Source organism: Octodon degus, unplaced genomic scaffold, assembly GCF_000260255.1.
Source record: "Octodon degus isolate 3935 unplaced genomic scaffold, OctDeg1.0 scaffold00051, whole genome shotgun sequence".
NCBI classification, from domain to species: Eukaryota; Metazoa; Chordata; class Mammalia; order Rodentia; family Octodontidae; genus Octodon; species Octodon degus.
Window position 1 is genome coordinate 5,293,345 of NW_004524627.1, and position 19,990 is coordinate 5,313,334.

A 19,990-nucleotide genomic window follows, 5' to 3' on the forward strand; every position below is an offset into this window, starting at 1 on the left:
AGACACTCAAGCCCTTGTGCCAGTAATAGAACTGAATCCCAACCTGCATCAGTGCACTCTATGGAGCGTACAGTGGCAGTCCTGTTCACAGGACACATACCCAGCAGCAAGCTTAGTCTGACCTTGTCTTCTGCTTAGGATGGTCAGAAGATTATGTTTTAGAAGGATTGTCATCAGGCAATTATCTTGCTTTGAGCAGATCACTCCCTGGTGATGCTCAGAGAAACAAAATGGTAGCTGATGTCTACCAAGCCTGCTGTAGGCTATCACAGTTGGATCATGCCACTTTCGGGGTTGGGGCTTAGGAAGAATCTAACAGACTGGCAGATAAAAGGATGCCCCATCATTTAGGAGGTAGAGGTTGTGGGAATGAGGTGAAGGACTCCTAGTGTCATGTTGTTCCTGGGCTTAGAGTATGACAGGATGCCCCTGGCAGCGGCCCTACATGGCATGAGGCCCAGGGGCAGAGGAGGCCGGTGGCACTTCCTGAGAAGGAGAAAGCACAATCCCATTTCTCCACCTTCCCACTTTGAGGTGGGACAACAGTGTCCTTGTCCTGCCCGTGAAGAAGTAAAGAAAAAGAAACTGGCTGACACACTTCGGGCCCACAAATGTCACCCTGATCCTGCTCCCCTAAGTGTGTGCTCTGCAGGCTCAGGACACCTGCGTGCTGCTAGCTGTCCCACTGTGCACCAGGCACTGGGCCTTTGTGCCGGCAGCGCACCCTTCCAGGTGCTTTCCTTACCTCCGCTCATACGCACAGAGCCCTAGGACGCAGGCGGCATCGCGACACCCAGAAGCATGCTTTGGGCCACCAGCTTAGCCCAGGAAGACTGGAGCTCCCACTCTTTACCACCATAAAAATGTCATGATAAAAAATGTTAAAAAGAAAGACAAGTGAAAACTTAAGAACTAGGAAAATTTAATATCAATAAAGATTTTTAAAATTAAAATGAAAAAATTAAATGAAAATAAGAGCTGAGAGAGGAGCTCAGTGGTAAAGCACATGCTTAACATGTTCAAAGTCTTAAATTCAATCCTCAGCACTACAAGAAATAAATTAATGCATTAGGGGCCAACCAGATAGCTCAGCAGAATAAAGTGTCTGTTTAGACAAGCGCAAAGACAGGGGTTTGATCCCTGGAATGCCATGCCGGCCCCACCCCCAGGGCACACTGAGACAGGGATTGAGACTGGGCATGGTGGCACATGCCTGTAATCCCAGCGCTTGGGAGACTGAAAATAGAAGAATAATTACAATCCAGATCTGTGTAGTGAGACCCTGTACTGAATACATACATACAAGAAATAATAATAATAATAATTGCCATAAAAGTGGAAAGAGAGAAGGGCCATTTAAATTAAGGCTGGGGTATGAACTATTTGAAAAGAAAATTCATATGTGTTATAAATAAAAATCAGTACAGTCAGTGTTTGTGATACTGGGGGTGGAGCCCACTCTGGGGTCTCCTTTGCCTGGCTCTGTGCTTGGAGATGGAGATGAACACAGGATGGCCTCCTGGCCTCCTGAAGCCCATGGTCCAGAAGGAGGTTCAGTGCTAAGAAGGAAGAGCACAGCACTATCCACAGCCCAAGGAGCATCCCCAGAGGGGACAGGAGAGTAGGCTTAGTGACATGGGGCAACTCATAGCCGAACACATAGCATTAGCAACACTACATCCTTCCTTATCAGAGTGGACACTAAGGGAAAGGTGATGTTACTAAAGAGACTCTGTGTCTATGTTGCCCAAGATGTAGAACTTATAATTTGAACAAGGTACTACAGAAATAAAGCAATAACCAAATCTCCATTTGTTTTACAATAATACAGCAGCATTCTATAGTTTTTAAGATATTTCCTTATATATTATCTTCTTTATTTTATTAAAATTTTATTGTAAACTGACAACTTACAGTCTCATATGTTTTGGGGGTACTAAGAGATGCTACTGTTTGTTTATTTATTTATTTATTTATTTATTGTACTGGGGATTGAACTCAGAACTCTGCATTTACCAGGCAGGCGCTTATTCTACTGAGCTATCTCTCTGACCTGCTACTATTTATTGAAAGACAATGTTAGGGTTTAGCTTTGAGATGGCCCCAAAGCCTCATGTGTGGAAAGTGATTAGATTGTGGGGCATCAGAGCTGCCTTGCTGTTAGGAGGTAGGAGATCTGGTGGAAAGACGGGCATTGCCGGGTGTGAGCTGGAAGGTTCTGTCACCTTTCCTAGCTCCTCCCTTAATCTTCTTCTGCTTCCTGACCCCATGAGGTGGGCAGCTGTCCTCCACCAGACCTTTCCTCTGTGCCTTCCTGTCTCGGAGCCAGCCAACTGTGGGCTAAAAATGTGAGCCGGAATAAATTCTCCTCCTTTAAATTAGAGGTGTCTGATTCTGTGTCTTATCCATGTGGAAAGTGATTAGGACAGATGTGGAATAATTAAATCAAATTAGTTAACATATCTCTCACCTCAAATACTTATTTTTTTGCAGTGAGAACTTTGGATGCTTACCCTTAGCATCTTAGGAATGTACCATTCACATTAACTGTATGCATCATGTTGTGCCATGGAGCTTAAAATAGGAAACTTCACTTCTTTGGAGGTTTTGCACTTTTTACCTGTCATCTCCCATCACCCTGGCCCAGGTTCAGCAACCTCCTTTTACCCTCTGCTTCTAAGAATTCAATTGTTCTAGATTCACGACGAGTGGCTTAGTCTATGCAGAATTTGTCTCTGTGCCTGGCACAGACACAGCGGTTCCTTCTTTCTCAGGCTGAATGGTATTCCACAGTGTATGTAGCCCATGTCTTCCTCATCCAACTGGGGTTGCTCCAGTGACTTACTACTGCGAGCATGGAAAAACACTTCTCTTCTATAAACTGATTGCGAACCTTCAGAATGAATGCCCAGATGTGGACTTGCTAAATCTATTTTTACAGCATACCTCATGGTGTACGAATTAACATTCCCTCTAACAACCTACAAGGGCCCTCTGTTCTCCATAAGGTTGCCAACACATACATCTTCATCTTTTGGCTACAGCCCTTCTGACAAGTGTGAGAGGATGTGTCCTCATGGCTCTGACTTGCATCCCCTGAAGAACTGCAGTGTTGCCCATTTCCCCTTCTATCTGTTGTTCATCTGTATGTCTTCTTTTTAGGAACATTGAGGGCTGGTTGTGGTGGTGCACACCTGTAATCCCAGCATTTGGGAGGCAGAGGAATGAGGGTCACCAGGGGCTCAAGACTAGCCTGGGTTATGTAGTGCAATCCTATCTCAAAAGAAAAATTGAAGTTCTTTTCCCATTTTAAAAAATTAAAAAAAAAATTTAATTGGGTTATTTGTTTCTCACTACTGTGTTGTTTGAACTCCTTATATATTCTGAAATTAGTCCTTTATTGAATTTACATCTTAAAAATATTTCCTTCCAATGTCTAGGTTGTCTCTTCCCATTGCTGCTTCCTTTGCTGTGGAGAAGTGTGTAATTCCTTTATCTCATTTTGACTTCTGCTCTACACCCTGGAGATCAAATCTAAAAACTCAGTGCTCAAACCAATGTCATACAGTTTTTTTCCCCTAAGTTTTCATCTAATATTTTTGCAGTTTCTAGTTTTATATTTAAACCTTTAATCACTGGAAGTTGATTTTTATACATAGTAGGAAATGTTTCTGCTTTTATGCACCTGATGTGGATGTCTAACCGCCCAGAACCATTTATTGGAAGGCCACCCTTCCCGTCATGCTCTCAGCACACTTATCAAGGATTGATTGGCTACACGTGCTTGCGAAAACAGTTCTCCTGGGCTCTCCATCCTGCCTTTTGACCACTGTGTGCATTTTATGCCAGTATCACTTTGACTTAATTTCTATGGCTTTCCAGGAATCCAAATCCTTGGACATTCCTGTGGAAATCAAGGAGTGCGATGCCTCTAGCTTCATAACTTTTGCTGTAATTTTGTGGCCTATTTATATATGTGTGGTTTTGGTTTGCTTGTTTTTTTTTTTTTTTTTTGTCTGTTCTAAGGTTTTTATATGAATTTAAGGATTGTGTTCTCTATTTCTGTGAAAAATGACATTGGAATTTAGACAGGGATTATAACCTTGTATGTTATTTCGTTTGACTCTCAGATAGACCGGGCATCAGATTTTATGCCTAATTTTCAGATGAGAAACCTGAGGCTAGGAGCACTGGGGATATCCATCTAAGTTCAGAATTCTGGGGAAGGGTGACACCAGCACTGACCTCAGTGTCCTGCAGCTGTAAGCCAGGGCTTGGACCACACCCAGGCACGTAGTGACCAGAACTATCAAAGCTTCCACAAACACAAGGGGACCAGGTAAAGTGCTCTGATCAGCCGTGTTTCAGTACACTTGGACACAAACCTCTTTTATCTTGGTTTCTGTGCCTGTGCTTCTCACAACCTTGTTGGAGATGCTCACTTTGGCATGCTCTAAATTCTATGACAGGAGGCTTTTGAAGACACTGAGATCACAGGACCCTGCTTGCGTCTTGGGGTAAGTGGGGAAGGAGAGAGGAGAGTGGCTCTGGATTGGGTCTAGTTAACCAGTGCCTCAGGGAATCCTGATTGCACAAATTTGGGAAACAGTGGTTTAAAAGCGCAGCTGCACTGAACCCCACACACTATGGCTCTCCTCGCCACCTGTTTGCAAATGACTCCAGTTGAACCTGCAGCTATGCCTTCTTCCCCAGACAGGGAAGAGGAATAGCAGGGAACATGAGCTTCAGCAGGACCTGCACCCTCCCTTCCTGTGGCCCCACACCATCACTGTGGCTGGGGGACCTGTGCAAAGTTCTGATATCTCTGCTGGCTGTTGAGATTTATAGTTTCATTGTTTGTTCTTCTTAACTTAAGGTACTTTATCAGAATTTGCTACATCACTGCTGCTATGTCCTGCAAAGGAAAGTAATACTGTGCTTGGCTCTAGTGCTGCTTTCCCTAAGAAACAGATGATTCTTCTCCCTGGAGATAGCCTGGGCTGCCTCAACCTGGGAGGAAATCCTCATGAGGCTGCACAGACTATGGATTCAGAAGAGCCTCTGGCTGCAGTGGCCCCACCTCTGTAACTTTCCTCTTGAGTTGGATTTCTATTGCTGTTACAAAGTACCTGAGACAATCCATTTAAAAATGGGAAAGGTTACTTTGGCTTATGGTTTTGGAGGCTTCAGTCCATGGTAAACTGGTCCTGCTACTCTTGGGCCTGTGCTGAAGCCGCTCAGCATGGCAGAAGCATGAGGTGGAGGATGTTGTGTACCTTATATTAAGAAGCCAAGGGTAAGAGGGAAGAGACCAGGGCTTGAGGGCACAACCATAAGGACCTGTCCCTCTCCCCTGTAGACCCACCCCTAAAGTTTCCAATACCTTCCAGCAGCTTAGATTAAGCTTTTACTCAATGCACGAGCCTCTGGGAGACACACATGCTGAACACAGCACCTCCTCTTTGGCCTGCCAGCACTGCACTACTGATAGAGTTGAGCAGTCAGCTTCCTCTTGTGCAATTCAAGCTGTGCTGAGCCTACGAGGTCACAGTCACTGTTCTGGCCAGCCATGCACAGGCCTGGGGCTCTCCTGCCTGTCCTGATGCTCCTCTGCCAGCTGCCCCACCTGAGTGGCCTGGCCTCTCCAATCCTCTTCCCCACCCATGGATCTGACACCTGACAGTGACTTTGGGTACGCAGATGGATGGGTCACAGAGGAGCTCCAGGCAATAGGCAGGGGAGGGCGGGCTGATTCCCGGGTACATCTGCAGGTCTATTGGGAGGTCCTTCTGTGAGTGGTGACCCCAGAGGGAGGACACAACAGCTCATCACCCTCAGCCACTACTTCTTTCTCCTGTTTTCATGGAGGGGCAGATTCCAGCCTTAGTGAGAATAATAGCCTCAGCAGTGGTGGCAGAGCCTGCTTGGCCTCTGTGTGCAACACTTTGCAGCCTCTCTCCCCACAGTCAAGCCAGACGCTGGTGTGCAACAGCCCCTCATTAAGCCTCTCTTAGCAGCAAACAAACATCATTAATCTTGGCAAAGTGAGGGAAAACACATTCACCTGTCCCGGTGAAAGAATTAATGTTGTGTCAATAGGAAATTAGTGTTTACCTCTGGCCTTGACATCTTCCTTTTACTACAAAATGCCCAGGGTGGGCTGGACCACAGTCAGAAGGGAGAAAAAACCCAAAATGTAGGAGGCGGCAGCGGTGTGCAGCATGGGCTTGCTGAGAGTCAGCTCGCAGGTGTGAGGCAAGACAGAAGCCCCCAGCCTCAGGCAAACTGTGTCTTAGCATCAGAGATTCTCCTTGGACTGTGGACCCCAGTAAAACACGGCTGACCTGGACTAACAGGAGTGGCCCACAGAGCGTGTTCCATTTCCGACCCAAGCCAGCCACCAATGTATGCAGCTGCACAAGCTGAGCAGGATGTCACTGTGAAGCGGCAGCTCTTGCTGAGCACCTACTGAGTGCCAGCCACTGTGAAGTGACTGACAGTCTTGGCCACCCTATAAGATAGGTTAGAACACCTTTCTCCAGATGAGATACCATGGTAGAAAACTACAGTCAGTGGTGTCAAGGCTCCAACTGGGAGGAGATGGGAACGCAGGTCTGACTCCAAGGCAGGACTCCCACACATACATTTTCACACCAGAAAGGATCAGCCCTGGCACGTGAGGTCAAGTGTTAAGGAGAGCCCTTCCAGGTCACTGCCTGTGGCCCCCACGCCCCAGGAATACCTTGCAGTGGGAGGGCTAGGGAGAGGCAGGGCTAGGGCAGCCAGCTTGAGGGTGTTGGGGTGTGTGCGTGCCTGTGTGCCCGGAAAAGAAACCAAACAGGCCGATAAGATCGCTTGTTTCCAGAGCAAAGCACCAATTAAACACAAGGCAGATGTGAGCAAATAAAGCTGTGGCGTCCAGAGAGAAAATCAATACTAGATTATATGTTCCAGCCCAATCATATACCGATTAATACAGAGCAGGTGGGGCCCAGAGGGAGATAAAGTCTGGGTGGCCAGAATGTGGGGATCCCTGTGCTCGGTCTGGGGTGGGAGTGTACCACACAGCTTTCCTACAGTGGGGGGCTCATGACACTCTTCCCGGGAGGGGCTAAGTCTCTGGAAGCCCCTGTGCCATGATGAGGCTTACAGAAGGGATGAAATCTCTCCTAGTGTTCTCCTTGAAAACTGGGTTGCAAGAATAAGGGTAAGTGGGCAAAAGATGCTGGGGGGGGGGGCACTACCCACTGGGAGCAGCAGACAGCCAGGCACAAGGACATGCTGGGGACAGGTAATGTGCCCTTAGAAAAGTAAGGGATTTGTCCTCGGAAACTGATCAAAAACAGGACAAAAGTGGGAAAAGCCCCAAATAAACTAATTGAAGAAGTGACTGAAACCTATGGTTATTCCATCTGTGCTTTACAATTTTAATTCAGAAAGTTAAGCCAAGCAATTAATAAATCATGAATTTATTTATGCCACAAGTGGCAGGGTCTGTAGCCCAGGTCAGGTAGGTTACAGTGGGGGTTGGCTGCCCAGGACATTCCACGCAAGAGCTTCAGCTCACTGCTGGGCAGATAGCTGCAGCCAACAGCCTTGACCAAGTTCAGAGGCCCTGTCCTACAGGAGGGGGTGTTGACACTGTCAGAAACACAAAATGGAAGTGCTGATGTCCCCGGCAGAGGAAGTTTGGCTGACAGTGAAGACAAGTCCTGACTTCTTGGAATCAGAGCCCGCGCTCCCTTCTGCAAAAAAATGACCTAAGGCCCTAGGGAAAGCCACCCAGTGTTTCTTGACACAACACAGACATGGAAAAAAGGCAGTGAATGCATGACAAAAAGGGTGTCTGTTCTCAGCTGTCCCTACAGGAAGTCTCTGGCTGAAGCCCCTCTTGCCTCAAATATACCTGACTCAGGAGTCCCGGAGGGAGACGTCCATTTGGAGAGGGACTTCCATGGGATAAAGACTGTTTCATGCCATGAAAGAAAGAAAAGACACACACTCACACTCTCACACACACACACACATAAAATTTTCTAGCTGAATATTTTTTTAGACATTTTGCAAGATGCACGGCCTCCCTGACAATTTTTAATGTACTAACTGCCTGGTCCAGTGAGCTGATTAATTGGTGCTAGAGAGATCAATAAAAAACAGAAAATTAAAACAATTTTAAAGTGATTAAGTAGTTTAACACCTGTCTCCCGTCACGTCAGCGCAGGAAGAAAAATAAAGCAGGTGTCGAAGGGGCCTCTTGAAGCAAGAGAAAACAGCGCCTGCCTTGGAGAAATGACAAATCACAGCCAGTGGATCAATCTGCCTGCAGGCGGCCTTCCCGCCCATGGCTGCACACCCAGGCAGGAGAGGAAAGGCACTGTCTATAGGGCCAGGAGCTCAGGGAGCCTGAGCTCACTGCAGCCTAGAGTGCTGGGCAGGATGTGGTGGGAAAGACCCACTCAGCAACTGCAGTTTCAGCCATGCTGAGCTGTGTCCAAGTATGCAGGTTCAAACACACTTAAAATGAGCTTCCAGGCCTGTGGGAGACAGCGTTGTCCCCAGTCTGACCAGACTCGACTTGACTTTCCCGAAGCTCGGACTCTCCCCCTTTGCTCCTCTCCAAGCCTCCAGCTCCCTAGCAGCCCTGCTCTCTGCAGACATCCACAGCTGGTGAAGGACTTGCTGGATGATGGTCCAGGGCCCCTCCCACCTCTTCTGCTGAGCTTCAATGCACGGCTCCTCTCCTCTCCGTCTAATATGTCAGCTCAGAATGGCAGAAACTCAGATTCTTCAGCTTCCCAGTGATCCTTAATGAGAATGGTGACCCTGGGCAGGGTACAGAGTAACAAAGATTGGCCCCAAGTGAAACGTCACAAAAAAAGCCTCACTTGACCTTGCAAATGGACTTGGAGTCTGCACATAGGACCTGCAAGACACACAATGTCACTCATTTTCCAAGCTGTCCTCCACCTCCAGGAGTGGCTCATCACAGCACGGCCCTGTAGGGGCAGAGCCTCAGGCACTTGGATAAGCACCCCTGGCACAGGGGCCCTGTTCCTGAAAATGTCTGGCCACTCACCCACTCACCAGCTTCCCAGGCACCACCGAGGTTCCCTGGTGGCAGCACTTTCACCCCAAGATGAGGCTAGATGGAAATTCACAGCCAATAGCTAATTCCTTAGGAGCGCTCCACTCACAAAGCTTCCCATCCCACCTGCCACATTCGGGGGAGCTTAGGGAAGTCAAGCAGCAGCCTCAGCAGGGGCTAGGCCAAGAAAGAGTACCTACTATTCATTTTAACAAGCACACTGACCTGTCAGGTGTTCTTTCCCATTTTCCCTGGGCTCTTCTCTACATGGGCTGCCAGGTCTTAATGAAGAGGTGCTGTGCTGTGTTCCACAGCACATATACTAAAATGAAAAGCTGAGGAAGACTACAGCCAATTTTTACACCCACAAAAATCTCACAGAAATGTCTTCCAGTCTTCATTTTTTTAGTTCTTTAAAAACAAGCCACATGACATCAGTCTCCACACATTTGTGGTCTTGGTGTTTCCTGCTGTGAGATGTGGGTCTGGTGAGACTTGGTAGGATGCAGCTAAGAAGTCTTAAGTCCCACTTCTTGGGGTTGATGTCAAACGCTCCTCAGACAAGTGTCTGTACCCAGGTCCCCATCCCCACCAGAAGGATGACCCATGGCCACCCGGGGGGCCCACATCCTTACCACTCTGTGACCCCAACGCAAAGTTCTTGACAAGGTAGTGCCCTGGGGCCCGCGGCTGCTCCTTGCCGAGTAACCCCACGCTGACGGAGATAAAGTTTCCCTGGACCCAAGTTCCAAACTCGGCTGTTTTGTTTCTGTTAAAATGCAATTGTTTTTCTCTGGAGTGTGTGGTGACTGCCCAGCGTCAGGAAGATGTATGAAAACCTCCACTTCAATTCAGCATCCCTTTTCTCCCAGACAAACACGGTCGGATTTTAATAAATCAAAGAGCCACACTGTTTAATAAAAATTTATTGACTTACAAGTGATTATTTATCAAAAGACCATTAATAGCAGGTACTGGAATGATGTGTTGCTGGGTGGTGCTGGGAGACTAATAGGAAATCAATGCGGCCGGCCGGCCAGAATGCATATGAGAAAGCCCACCCCCTAGCAGCCAGCAAAACTTCAGCAGCAAAATACACACGGTGCCACCCCCGGTGCAATGAAAAGCTCCCCCTTTTTATTTATCGTTTACAAATGAAATGATCAATACTTTTAATCTAGAGCAAAATTTATTAACTTTCCCATCGGAGAGAGACGTATTGACTGGGCAAGTGGGGTGAGCACCGTGGCGATGGATGGCTGGTAGCCAGCCCCTGCCCTGTAGTGGCCTGCTGCACACCCTGGCCATGGCAGTGTCCCCGGAGCATTCGAGTCCAGTCCCTCCCAGCACTCTGCAGGCAGCTAAGCCTGAGACACGGTGGGCTCTTTTCTCACTCAAGGCACTGGTCCACAGACAACTGAGCTTTTGGTAGATTCTAGAATGCAGACAGCAGTGTTTATACAGCCAGATTTCCACAGGGCAGAAGCCCACCATGTAAGGTGATGCTCAAAGACCCAGCAACCCCGGAACACTGCCTCTTCTACATTAAGTGAGAGTGTGTCTACGGCAGGGGAGAATCGGGTTTCATTTGGTTCTGTCATCTCCAAGGGCACCAATCCTTCTGTGGAGCCTCTGCAGTCAAGGCATCTTCTCAGGATGTGCACATATGAGTGAAAAAGACCCGCTCCAGACCACTCAGTCCATAAGAAAAATGGCTGTGGTCCCAGGTAGCTATCTTCCTCAGGAACTCTCAAGGTCACCCTCTGGTGGCTTAGTACCACGTCTGATTTTTCAGAGGGAACAAATGGATTCAAAAGTGACTTCTAATTTCAGATTTCAAGACTGGAGAACTCAGAGCATGTGGGCTTAACAGAGAAATGTCAGAGGGGCGGAAGTCTAAGAACACCTAGCCCACCCACATCGCTAGTTATGAAGCAGACCATGAACACTAAAAAATGGCAATGAAGGGACAGCAGGCTTGGCAGGGCATAAAACTGACCACCACTCCCTCCACAATGTCATCTCTTGGTTTTATTCCAAGCTCATCCTTGTTCCAGCTGGAATCCAAGTGTGAGTACAGCTTGTGCCTTACATTTGTTGCTTTGTTTGGAAGCCTGAAGATTTAGCAGGTAAGACCAACTCAGTAACAGTGAACCAAATATTCTTACAGGCAATCTGGGGCCAGTAAGATCCCAGATGAAAAGGATGGAGCAGAATGGTGGACCCTGAATTAGGAACAGGTGTACAGAAAGAGACATACACACAAAAACAAAAAAGAATCTATCAAACAAGGAAATAAAACATCACGCACAATGGTTTTAGAACTTCTTCAGAGGGAATATGATTTTTAAGACCAACTTAAAGATCCTTCCAGTTAGCACTGAAACACTACAAACATCACCTGTGTAGTGGAAAGCTGCTTTTTATTAATATCCCACAAACCAGTTCAGAAGAGACTGTTCTTACAGTCATAAGTTTTTATTGCAAGAGAAGTTTTCCACTGGCTAGCACAAGGGCAGGAGGACAACACAGGTGGCTGTGTGAAGAGGTGGTGGGAGGCAGTGCGGGTGAGTGACACCAGGCTCACACAGGGCAGGTCCTCGAGCATGAGGGTGATGTGGCTTTGTAGCCTCAGAGCTGGGCCTCAATCCCATTCCTCACCCCAGCCGAGGAAGGTATGGAGTCCTGAAAGGTATTGAGCCTGCTACAAGAAGAGGGGATGGGGACAGAGATGAGGAAACCCTCTGAGGATCAGAAATTGGAGAGCCCCACAGCACAGACCCCTAAGAGCGGCCTGACTTTGGTTCTGCCTTCATTGTGACTGAGGTGGCCTGTGAGGCTGCAGTTCACCTTCCAGCCTTGGGGAAACCTGGTATGCCAGTACTCAGGCTCTCTGGTTCTCAGCCGTCCCTCACCCAGACCTCCATGGAACTCCTGCTGCCCCATTCCTCTTCCACCCCACCTCAGAGACTTGGGGCCCTCCCTAACCTCCAGTCTGCAGACACCCCTGGCTACACCAGACATGCCAACATCTGCTGGGAGAAGCCTGCCTCCTGAGTGTCAGGAGGCTTACTGTGGAACCCAAGTAGGAGAAACACTTGCATGGGGCGAGGCCATGTTTTATTTACTCAGAGCCACAAGTCCAAGCCCTGTGTAGCAGCTGAGCTCCAACCTCATCCCGCAGTCCACGAACCTGGACTCCTGACACTGCACATGTGTCCTTCACACATGCAGCATCTGAGTCCTCACAACAACCCTGTGAGGTAGGACTTACTACCCCTCCCTGCTAGAGTCATGTTACAGATGGGGAAACTGAGGCACGATTAAACAAAGAGCACATCACACAGGGAATTCAGGCTCAGCCTGGAGTTTGAACAAGCAATACTTGGCTCTCACCACAGACCACCTTGTAGTCTGCTGGCCTCTCCTATTCTGTCTTCTGACTTAACAAAGAATAGCACAAGATACTCAAACTTCTTTTGCCAAATGCCCTGCATACAACAGTCCTCTCTTCATCAGGTCTACAGAGCTCCAAGGCTGGGCCAGACCCTGGGCAGTGCCTCTCCCAGAGAGGGGTAGCCTCCCCTACAACAGGCCCAGGGCTGGGGCATCCTAACAGAGAGTATGGTTATCGTCACACTGCTCAGCTCCACAGGACACGCTTGAGTGGAGAGCAGACTTTCATGGCATTGCTCCAAAGGACATATTGTAAAAGGAACAAGAAGGCATCTCGTCCTGGGCAGCAACACCCAGCAGTACTCGCTGCAGATGGCAAGGGCAGGCCATGCTGGCCTGAGTGCAGGGGTCCGTGCAACTCTGAGGCTTGGTTCCTGGTGTCCAGAGCAGCCCGGCCTGAGTCTGGATGGATGTGGCAGCAGGGGCGGTGGTGGTAGCAGCGGCAAGAGCTCCAGCTGGCTCACATGCCGGGATTCAGGCAGGTGGTTCCGGCCAGCATGCCCTCGGCTTCAGGAACGGCTCCGGTCCTCGTGGTTCCCTACGATCATCTTGCTGTACAGCTTCTGCTGCTCCTCTTTAAATGTGTCCTTCACTTTTTCCCTCTTCAGTCCACCATCCCTGAGGAGAGAAAGGGAGGGTAAGCACCAAGGAGGCTCCTAGTCACCGTGCATCAGGGCAGATGCACCTCATTGCTCAAAGACCAAGAAAGACAGGCCAAAGTCGAGTGTAGCTGGCTCTGCAGCTTCTGTCAGCATGGGCCACTGCAGCGCTCCAAACCGCTTACACCCCAGAGAAGCCTAACTTCCTTTGTACTATGATGCTCATTTTCACCCTGCAAAGGACAGGGAAGGCATTCTGGAGAGGGAAGCCAGGTGTTAATACATACTGAGATGCAACAAATCTTTAAAACTATAAAATGTAATCTGTTAAGTTCAGATTCAGGGGTACTTCAAATTCATGCAAAGAATGAAGAGTAGTAAAAATAAATGCAGCGGTTTTTTTCTCCCTCTTTTATGGTTAAGAGACAAAAAGGCCTTGTGCAACCTGAGCTACATTCCCAGCCCCTGTGAAATGGAGGTTCTCATTTCTCCTATGTTTGGAGGAAGTAACAGAAACTAGGAGTCTTCTTAATGAATAGAATGATTTGTTCTAATGGTGTTTGTAAATAGGATCACAAGTCTGCATCTTGTACAGCAATTAACCACTAAGAAGAATATATGTAGTGTATTATTTGTTGAAACCGTACTTCCGATTTGATTTGAAACTGTCTCATTGCTGTTTATCAATAAAACTTTGAAAAAATAAATAAATTAAAAAAAAAAAAAAAAAAAAGAAACTAGGAGTCTTTGGCCTGCTGTCTGGGGCTGGCCTCGCTGTCCCAGGACCTCCCCCATGACTTGGTTTCCCCTTCTGGGACTCATCCCCAGCACCTGTCAGTTCAGCTCCTTGATAATGCTCTAGCACTATCTCATCCTTGACACCCTATGAACTCCCAAGCCTGCCTTCTGCCTGCTTCACACTTTAAGACCCACAGCAAAGATGTGTTTTAAAAAGCAGCTACAAGGGCTGCGAAGATAGCTCAGTGGCTTAGCGGCTTAAGCACCTGCTTGACAAGTGTAAGGTCCTGAGTTCAATCCCTAGTACTGCAAGTAAATAAATAAATAAAATTAAATAAAATGCTATGATCGTTGTTGTAGCCTGGGGACAAAGACATAGAGAAATGGATAAACTTTTTAGTTTAAAGACATTTCTGAACTGGATTCAAACATGGCTCCAGGGCTTACTCTGTGACTCTGGAAAGTGACTAAATTTCTGTTTCACTTTAACATAAGTGAAAATAGTGAGTTTGACACTCATGGATTTCTATACCCACAGGTGACCCAAGACCCTCACATGCAGCAGCAGCAGTGGCAGCAACCAGCACACAGTAAGTGCTCAGTAAATACCCCTATGTTTAAAAAGGCCATGGTTCAAGTGTCACGCCCCGCTGGCCCTCACACTTAGCCTGGGGTCCAGACCTGGGACAACACTGACCCAGTCCCATCCCTCTCCATCTGTTGTGATCTGGAGTATACTATCTCAAACTCTAGGACAAGGAAGGGTAAACTACAACCCATGGGCCAAATTTGGCCTGGCAATTATTCTTCTAAAGTTTTATTGGGACACAGCCATATCGTCTATTTCTGCACTCACCCTGGCTGCTTTCTCAGTCCAAAGATAGGAGGAGTAGCAGTGTACATCATAAGGCCCAGCACATAAAACATTTACTGACTTCACAGAGAAAATCTTGTTAACTTCTGCTCTAGGAGTTAACAAGCTAAGTGCAATAAATAAACTTTTTGAGTCAGACATGTTGGTGCACATAATCCCAGCACTCTGGGAGACTGAGCAGAAGGATGGCAAATGTGAGCGCAGCCCACATAATCTGGGCAGTATAGTGACTAACAAGACCCTGACTCAAAGATTTAAAAATTCAACTGAACAAACAAACCTTTTGCCTTTCTAAAGATGGCCCACTTGCCAAATGCACCAAGATTAGAGGAGGCTCCTCACTCCTCTGAGGCTTTCTAGATCATCAAGAGATGAACAGCGTCTGGTGTCACAGCCATAGCAGACAAATCCCAGGAAAGGCCCAGAGATCCCACATTCCCCAAGGCTGTGGCAGTGCAGGGCACTTCCCAGTCAGATGTGGGGAGAGGAAAGGAACCACGTCCTCTCCAGAGCCAGAGGGCTCCATTCTCTGCGCCAGGGAGGCAGAGCCTTGCTAAGAGGATCCATACTCACCACAGCAGGTCCACCAGCCCTCCCTGCCTGGCAATGGCAGACTTCACCCTATTGGCAAACTGGACCGCATCTTCATCTTTCTGTAACAAATCATGAATAAAATGAGACCACTCCTCTCAGCTCACCGTCACCCCACTCAAGCCAGTAATGATGTCTGTGTGGCCAGAACACCCACCTCTCTGGTCATGGGCGGCAGGTACCAGACACTGCAGACAATGGCCCAGCTGGTCATCATCCTCAGCAGGTATGTCACCATCCCATACTTGCTACTGTTCCAGAAGGCATCACCGAACTGAGGGTCATACTGCAACACAGTGGGAAGCAGGCACTTGTGAGTGTGTGCAGACTGTCCCTCAGGGGACAGCACCTAGGTGGTTCTGACACCCAGATCTCCCCAAGGCCCAGCCTCAGAGCAGACCATCACAGAGGCCTCTCCTAAGAGCCATTTTCAAACACAAGTTCCCCTTCCTTACTAGCACCACATCTCATTCACAGGTACCACTCACGCACCGGTACTAAAATCTTCAGACATAGCCAACAACAGGGAAGATGGGTTGGGTTAATATATACCTTTCCCAGACTCAACAAGTACCAGTATTTTGCCATTCTTGCTTCATCTGTGCCCTCCCTACTTACAACTCCAACAGTATGCCAGCCATTCATTAATACATCTAATGTCCTTCCCCCATATCAGAGATGAGCTTCCAATGGTAACAGCTTGCTGTGGCACATGTGCCATAGGTTCACCACCACTGCCCTATGTGAAGACATTTTCTCATAGAGCTAACAACTTCTTTTGTAACTGTTATTCCAGACCAGGCAAGAAACACTGTGCTTACAATATAGTTCTGTATTTACCATTCTAAGAAAGCTAAGTCATCTGCTTGGGCAGGAAGCTCTTTGCTTTAGCTTCACTAGCAAATGGCCACTCACCAAATCTCATAAAACCTCAACTCAAAGGCAATGTATTTGCAACCAGGAAGCAAATGCCTCAGATACCTTTGTCAATGACTCTAATAAGACACGCAGGCTATTTCAATGACATCTTATGGCAACCATGGCTGTGTCTGGGGCCGGCATTCTCACCAAACAGTAACTCTAGGGGCAGGTAAATCTGGTAGATGTGCTGGTGGAGGCGGTAGAAGAATGTGAATTCCCAAGGAGGTGACTAAACAAAGTGACCATTATTAACTGTCTGAAGGGAGACTGCTGACAAGGTATTAAACACTGACTTTGTGCAATTACATAAAGCAAAGACCGAGCAACAGAGAGTAGAAAAATCAGAGACAGAATTTCAGGATCTATGCTTCCAAACAAGATGCCACCTATGTAAGAAACAATGCCAGGTTTCCCAGCGAAAGAATGAACAGCAGGTAGGAAGCTGTTGTGCAGAATCTTGCACTTCAGGTGGGGTGAGGATGGGTCTTAACTGTGATCTCTTAGGCTTTTCTGGCCTAAATTTTAATGATTCTCAGAACAAAAGGTGGATAAAGTATGTTGAGATTATGGCTGTAACTACAGAAATAAAGACATGAAATTTAGTAATAGAAACTAAGAGGGGCTGGGACTGTATGAAATTTAATAATAGAAACTAAGAGGGGCTGGCACTGTAGCTTACTGGTAGAGTGTTTTGACTAGTATGCATGAGCTATTGGGTTTAATCCCCAGCAGCAAAACAAACAAAAAAACATAAAAAATTCAGACTCAGCTGTAGAAGGCTTAATGAATTTATAATTCTAAAAATAAGGAAGAGAACTTTAAACTAATCCAATGTGTATGATGCAAAGAGATGCACACTGACAACCCAGTAACCCAGGAGGCTGAGGCTAGAGGACTTCAGTCCATGAGTTGAAAACACCATGGGCAACATGGCAAAATCCTTCCTTAATAAAATAAAAAAAATGCCTGCAAGCAGCCACAGGAGCTGGGGGTTTGATCCCTGGGCCTGCCGTGCTGGCCCCACCTCAACGTGTGCTGAGATGGCGATTAAGATTGGGCCTGGAGGCACATGCCTGTAATCCTAGCACTTGGGAGGCTGTAAACAGGCGTATCACTAAGAGTCTGATCTAGTAGTGAGACCCTGAATACCTTGTAGACCCTTCCCTAAAATACAGAAAGAGAATAAATAAATAAATAAATAAATAAATAAAATAAAAAGGAAGTGGTGTTACACTTTACAAGCCATGATCTGTGAGTGAGGGTCCTTTGTTGAGAGCCAATCCTTTTACACAGGGCAGACACTATACATAAAAACAAGGCAAATGCTCAAAGTAACATGTTGCTCAAAGTGTGACAGTGACTGAAGTTTGATGGAAATGTAGTAAGACCCTTGAGGTTACTAAGGCTATTCAAGTCCAGTTACCAATACAGGCTTCCCCAGATTAGAGAAGTACCTACAGGGCAAGAGCTCTTTACCACGGATGTGAGAGCTTCACTCTGAATGAAAACCTCTATGAATTTTATAGGCCTTTTACTTTGGAGGGGAGTCCCTGGCAGGGTCTGTGTCCTGGTGATGGGTAGGAAATATATTCCTCATAGGAGGCTGCCCCTAACTAGCTGCAGTGACAATGGTGATGTTGTGTCAGACTGGTGTCCTGGGTGTCACCATCCCCACTCTGCATGAACAGACAGCTGCCTTCCAGCAGTTCTCCAAACTTATGCAAAGGTGAGGAGCGCAGGAGCTAAATGTGCTTTTCTGAGATGGGGCCTGGCAGGGTAACCTGAAAAGGATGTTCTTGTCCTACTCTCTCTCTCTCTGGCTTTCTGTTTCACGCTGCTTCCAGCTGCTATTAGGTGAGCAGCCTTGCTCTACCATCATATTTCTCTCTTTGAGTCAGCCTACCTTGGACTATGAGCTAAGATGAACCTCCCTTCCCTTGTGTATACGACAAGGTGACCACTACCTACAGGGAAACCCCTGGCCTCCATTACACTAGAATGCAAGACTGCATTCAGAATACACATGCTGGAGGTATAGCTCAGTGGTAGAGCATTTGACTGCAGAACACACATGCCAATCCTCAAGCCCACACCCCTGCAAACCCTGCTAATGTTTCTCATTCCCTGGCCCACCATCCTCCACAGTTCTGACAGCCCTTACCAACCATCTGTTGGCCCGCAATTGATTCATGCTTGCTCTCTCCAACCCAGTTCTCCGCTAAACTGATGAAAAAAACAGCCTACAAGAACCCTCACCCTCAAACTGCAAAGCAAGGTGACAGGTGGTGCAGACTCTCACAGGTGCTGCACATGACAAGCAGACTCTTGCAAAGGACAGGAACTCCAAATGTGCCTGCTATGCATCCTGCCTAAGACTTCAGCCCAGGTACTTTAACCTGACTGACAAGCGCGAGCAAGAGTGAGGCCTGGTCCTTCCAGTTATCACATGAATCCACAATGAAATTAGGTAGAGAGGGAGGGCTGAGAGGAGGGAAGCAGTGCAGCTGACTGGTCTCTAGGAAGCTTGAGTGGGAGGAAGACAAGTCCCTGGAGGTCAGGGATGGAAGGGAGCAGTTCAGAAGTCCCGCTCCATGACATTAGCTGCTGCTCCATGAGATGAGTCTGCATCCAAGGTGGCAGGCTGTTTGTACCACGAGGCCCCACCAAGTTCCTGATGAGGCCCATCACCTTCACCTCCCCTCTCCACGATGAACTCGGCTGGTGGCACAACCACACAGGGAGGGGACAAAGGCAGAGCTCAGAAGGGGTGTGCCACTTCCCAAATCTGGTAGCAGGTGGGCACCTGGCTGTTCCTCCTCTAAACACTGCCCAGCCCTCTCAGAGCTGCAGCATTAAGCTCTCCTCTCCCCATCTCTCAGTTCTGGAAGCCTAGCTCCAGTGCGCTGCTGGAGAGGCAGCTATTCACTGTTGCACCCTGTTCTCACTATAATAATAGCATGCATCCTCAGAGGCCATGTACCTTGATAGCAACTGGATAAACTGTGGCTCCAATTTCAAAACTTCCCTTTTTAAACATCATCACTGATGTGTTATTGATGCAGGTACCTAAAATACAGGAAAGAACAAAGTGCTACTGGTTTCTGACCCTTTATCCCAGACAGTAGGAATTTCTTCAACACTAAAATAATAAAAACTGAGTGGCTCCTCAAACACGCTGAATCTGTCATCACCCTATCTTACTAATAACACCTGAGAATTGGCAAATGCAGCCCCTTTGCCTCTTCTCCTTTCCCAGGCCATTTTCCTGACTAACAGATACCGACCCAGGTGAGGGCCAGGGACCCCTGCTGCACTGGGGAGAGCCCTGCAGAAAGCTCAGAGGCCTGTCTTGAGCAAAGCCACAGAACAGACTCCTGCTGGAACTCACACTATAAATTCTGCACCCAGGTTCTCAATCTCCTGAGTTATTAGTCCTGCAGCTGACCTGAAGGGGACTTACCATTAACCAGGGGCCAAAGAGAATCCTAACAAGGGCTGAGAGACCTCGCTCCCCTAACCAGAGGCTCTTACCTTCTGGAAAGATGAGAATAGGCAGCTTGCTTTTATCTTGCACGTGTTCAGTCAGTCTTCAAAAGAAAAAAATAAAATAAAATGAAGAGTCAGACAACCCTATGCTCACCATCATCAAAGTGCATTTATGCTCATGAGACACTTGTTTAGACAGATAAAAGCAAGTTAACAAATCTGTGTCCTTCAGAAATACAC

The 19,990-nt window shown here is 47.5% G+C and overlaps 1 protein-coding gene across 3 annotated transcripts in view; it reads right to left on the reverse strand.

Moving 5' to 3' along the window:
• Positions 1-11,485: 11,485 nt before the first annotated feature.
• Gpat4 (glycerol-3-phosphate acyltransferase 4) overlaps positions 11,486-19,990 on the reverse strand; it is a 48,921-nt gene continuing 40,416 nt past the window's right edge. For all 3 annotated transcript variants that reach the window (XM_004633072.2, XM_023717211.1, XM_023717210.1), the window contains exons 9-13: positions 19,796-19,851; positions 19,245-19,330; positions 15,501-15,629; positions 15,326-15,405; positions 11,486-13,159 (exon numbers count right to left, since the gene is read on the reverse strand). In XM_004633072.2, coding sequence (XP_004633129.1) covers positions 13,051-13,159; positions 15,326-15,405; positions 15,501-15,629; positions 19,245-19,330; positions 19,796-19,851 — 460 coding nt within the window. In that variant the 3' untranslated portion in view covers positions 11,486-13,050. The remainder of the gene's footprint in view (positions 13,160-15,325; positions 15,406-15,500; positions 15,630-19,244; positions 19,331-19,795; positions 19,852-19,990) is intronic.